Consider the following 4,627-nt stretch of genomic DNA (forward strand, 5'->3'; position numbering starts at 1 on the left):
CTCGACCCGGCCCGGGCGGACCGGAAGGAAGGCGCAGCGGACCGGATATAGTCTGGCCAGCCAAACCTTGTGCGCGTCTGGCGACCGACTGAGGACCGGAGCGCGCTCCGCTCTCCGCCGGGCTGCTCCCGGCCCGGCGCCCGGCGGGGCTTCGGCCGCCGAGCCCAGCCGAGCGGGCATTCGGCTCGAGCCCGGCGGGGTGGGGGGCTCCCCCCCCTCTCCCTCCCTACTCCCCCCGCGCCTTCCCCCACCCCGCCGGGCTCGAGCCGAATGCCCGCTCGGCTGGGCTCGGCGGCCGAAGCCCCGCCGGGCGCCGGGCCGGGAGCAGCCCGGCGGAGAGCGGAGCGCGCTCCGGTCCTCAGTCGGTCGCCAGACGCGCACAAGGTTTGGCTGGCCAGACTATAGCAGCGGGAGTTAGTCTCATTTCCGACGTAGTTGCCGTTTGCTGCATTATTTCACCGATTCACACACGAGCGCTGTCACATCTCGGCCACGCTTCTTGAAGGAAAGAAACCGACAAACAGATCAAAGAATTTAAAATTTTATTTTGACAGAGTTTGTATTTGGAAGCATATTTTGAGAACACAGAAAACATTACTTTCGGTGCAAAGTCATAAAATGTCGTTACTCTTTCCTGCTGTTTGCTATCTCTCATCAATCCACCACACTTCATAATCCCTTCACCTGCATCCAGGCCCCTCTACTCTTTGACATAGAAAAAAATAGACAACGCTTGTATTTATATGCATTGCGGAAGCCCCACATAGCGTTAGCACCATACATTAACTTTACCCCATACATTATGAATTGTCTTTTATGATTTGGATATTATCTTAGGTTTAGTCAGACTTAAAATAACGTTGATCATAGATCAAATGTTAATAAGATCACAAATACAAATACTCTTCCTGTCAATTGAAATAAAGTGTGACACCATGGTAGTCACAGTGCCTGGACGTCCACAAGAAATTCAAAAGGTGCAATCTGGAAAGTGTATTAAACTAAGACAAGACATGGTGTCACTGAGCTACTACATGCAGGGAAAAAAATTAATAATGAATGCATACTTCAAGAATCAAGTGTTGAAGCATCACCTACACCCAGTCCATCAATCAGTTGAGAGGGTGATGTACGTATGCATAACAATACAATAACACAGGTCATAAAAAATTTTGAACTAGAAATGTAAAACACAGCCTGTTACAACTATAATGTCTGTCCAAAAACCAAGGACTGGCGAGTGTGACTTACAAACTCATTGCACCTTGTGTGTTTTATATCTCTAGTCCTAACAATTAACATTTGTTACATTTTCTTAAAACTCAGGTCAAACTCAAAATAAATGGTTATTATGTTAAATTGGTCATGGAGCATAATTATAATAAATGAAACCAAACAGGACTTTCCTAATTTAACAAAAAGTATCAAGCTTAACAAGGCAAAAGTCCTTTAACAAACAATTGGTGACACTACTCCTTCAAGATTTGGTTAGAAATACTACACATCATAACATAAGTTACGTGGTAAGAACCATACTATGCAGGACATTCAAAAGTCTTTCTTTATATGTATAAACCATTAACAAAATTTACTCAACACTCAGGAACATCTGCAACAATTTGGCATAGTTGTTAGGTATATAAACTTCGGCTAGACGTAAAGAAAAAAAAATGCATTTGTGGAATCTATGCAGTACATCATCTTATGCAGGATATCAAAGAACCCAAGTGAGGCTCAAAATTTATTGATTGAAAAATTTCAAGCGTTGAATAAGATATGGATGAATAACCACTGGATGTGGGTGCTGCATTATCAAAAATGTACTAATACAAGAAGAGACCTTCAATGTGAACACATATATTACTATTGAGGAATGGCAGTGGAAAAAAACATTGCGGTACTTCTAGGATATTGACCAACACCACACAAATGAGATACAGCTTGGAAGTGACATACATCTGACAGGTTACACATTTTTTCAAGTCAACTAGATGGTCTTTGGCAACCAAAATTTCATTTCAAAAATGCAAAATGGTCATCAAAAATAATTCATAAGTGATCACAAGGAGATAATTTAGATACATAAGGGGAGGGGTGAAAAATTGAGCTGTTTGAGTAGAAAACATACAATTGATGTTGTTAACAAAAACTATGGATTTTGGACCACGTACGTGAGCTAAAAAACTTAATGCATGAAATGACAAGTTAAAGTATGCTCCCAGAAGCTATTCAAGCATCATTTAAACTCATTAAACAAGGTAAGCATTGTTTGTTAGAAAAACAGATTAGATTTGGGATGCATTAGGAAGAACTTTAACACACGTATTACATGCAACTGGTTGAATAACCATGAAAGGTAACAGTAGTACTCCCAGCATTAGTACGAAGGGTAAAAATAATGTTAGGGTATCCTTATAGGTATTCATGTACTGAAATATAGACTAGGGTTATAAAGTGAAATATTGTTTGTTCACCGTCATCGTTCTGCCCCTAGCATGCATTCATTGCATTCATTTGTGCTTCCTTGCTTGTACTGACTCCTCATAAATCTCACATTTGAACTTAATGTATCTTACAAACAAAGCTTATACAATAACTCTTTCCAAAAGGATGTGTCATGAACAGTTTGCTCCTTTATCAAATGGTAACTATTTTACCTTATCTTGAACAAACAATATCTACCATACCGCAAAATATATATAAAAAAAGAAAAGAAAATTAAAAATGAACACTTAGACCCCTTTCCTAACTGAAAAGAGGCTTAGAAATACTTCACAACCAGGTAAGACAAAAGATCACAAAGCAAAATGAGAAAGCTTTCTCAATTCTGCATCAATAATAATGTTTTAACTCTCATTATACAACACCCATAATTAAAGCTATAAATCTCTGATTTAAGTTACATTCAACAGGGAAAATTGTAGATGGTTCACGAAAATATGATACACATAGACATTGCAAGATTTTTAGGGAACCCCTGTAATCTAATACAGAAAAGGCTATGCAGTGGTAGGGAAAATTGGGAAAATGCAGGGGGGGGGGGGACGGGTGGTCTTAGATTAAATGAATACTGCCAAAGACGCTGTTGCTATTGCTGTGCAAGAAAGCACAGCAAGATAAAGAAGAGACCATACAAGATATATAACACTATACAGCTAAAAGATTTTTTATATTCTTTGGTGTTCCTTCCTCATTTAAATGTTTGGTGGTGTACCTGCAATTGCAAAGAGTGACCATTACATACAAGATAAAATAAAATATGCATTGCTTCGTATCTCTTAGTCTCATTTAACATAATGCCTCCAAGTTGATAATAGAGAATTTACCTTAAAGCGTTCAAGAGACCTTCTGACCTTGCAGCTGGTTGATCTTTGAGCAGCTTCACACATCCTTTCACCTATAAGAGACACATTTACATTATATTTCAATGTGAAAGACTTATTTTCTTCAAGTTCAAATCAATAGTTGTTGGCAAAATAAGGCTTTCTTACATCGACATTTGCAGCTTTTACAAATGCTCCATTTGGATGAACATGGTCATATAAAATAACCAATCCAACCATGACTCTCAGAACAAACAACTGTGTTTCTTCTCGCTGAAACTGTGAAATGATATTCCTGAAAAGATTTTTTAGTTTTAAAAACCCTGCTAGAGAAATTTACTGGTAAAATTTTAATTTATTTAGATAAAGATAATGAGAACATACGGGCTTTCTAGCATCCGCAAGCACACCTTGGCCATTGTGCTCAAGGTCTCTGTTGTGTTTTCAATAGGTATGTCCGAGTTCTAAAAATTAAATTGAAATGGCAGGTTTTGCATTATACTTCAATTGTAGGGAACAACCAAATTAATATAAAATATTTACTGACCTGGGAAACAAATCTAGTAGTTGCTTCACTCAGTGTTCGCAGCATAGGTGTTGCATGGGCATAGAAAAGTGACATATGGTTTGCCAGTTCATTGGACACCTCCCTTTCATCTACGTCACTAATTTCACTGCATGCCAAGCTGGATAGACTTGACATTCTCTGTCTTGTTAAAGTGCGACGATAATAACTGAAATCATTTTGTATTGCTGGTGTTTTCATCTAAAATATGGAAAAAAATAATTCCAGATTAAAAGACTTATTAAAAACATCTGACAGATTCAGAAAATAAAACCAGACAGCCAACCTTATGTTCATCAAATTTAAGAACAAATTCAAGTATCTCGGCAAACTGCTTCACAAGAGCCTGTTGTGTCTCAAGATGTTGAGTGGGGACCATAGGACCAGAACACAACTGGAAGAGGATTTTGGGAACAACAGCATCTACAAAAATGAATGGAATAGGTAAAATAATGTTTCATTTAAAATTGAAAAAGTTGAAAGTCAAATATTACTCACCCAGCTCCAATGAAAACTCATAAAATCTTTTCAGTTTTGACACAAGAGGTAAAACTGCAGACCAAGCTTTAGTTTGATATTCGTCACTTGGATTTGCAATGGCTTCTCTAATTTCTCTGCCAGCTCCTTTGTAGCATTGAATTTCATTCAAAATGGCTTCAGAGTTACGCAATACCTGCTGCACTTCCTCGAAAGTTTCCCGCTCGCTTTCAGTAGGTTGAGCATCTGATATTATATTTAA

General features: G+C 38.7%; 1 protein-coding gene across 1 annotated transcript; it reads right to left on the minus strand.

Annotated features, from left to right (window-relative positions):
- Window positions 1-525: 525 nt before the first annotated feature.
- Window positions 526-4,611, minus strand: LOC113215025 (CYFIP-related Rac1 interactor B; the record flags this gene model as incomplete). The annotated part of the gene is given in 7 exon segments (XM_052272901.1): window positions 526-3,214; window positions 3,327-3,397; window positions 3,492-3,618; window positions 3,708-3,787; window positions 3,871-4,089; window positions 4,175-4,311; window positions 4,387-4,611. Coding segments are annotated over 7 exon segments (926 nt in total), but the record flags the coding sequence as incomplete, so codon positions are not given.
- Between the last annotated feature and the right edge of the window lie 16 nt (window positions 4,612-4,627).

This window comes from Frankliniella occidentalis, unplaced genomic scaffold (genome assembly GCF_000697945.3).
Source record: "Frankliniella occidentalis isolate FOCC.00 unplaced genomic scaffold, Focc_3.1 Scaffold229, whole genome shotgun sequence".
Lineage (NCBI taxonomy): Eukaryota > Metazoa > Arthropoda > Insecta > Thysanoptera > Thripidae > Frankliniella > Frankliniella occidentalis.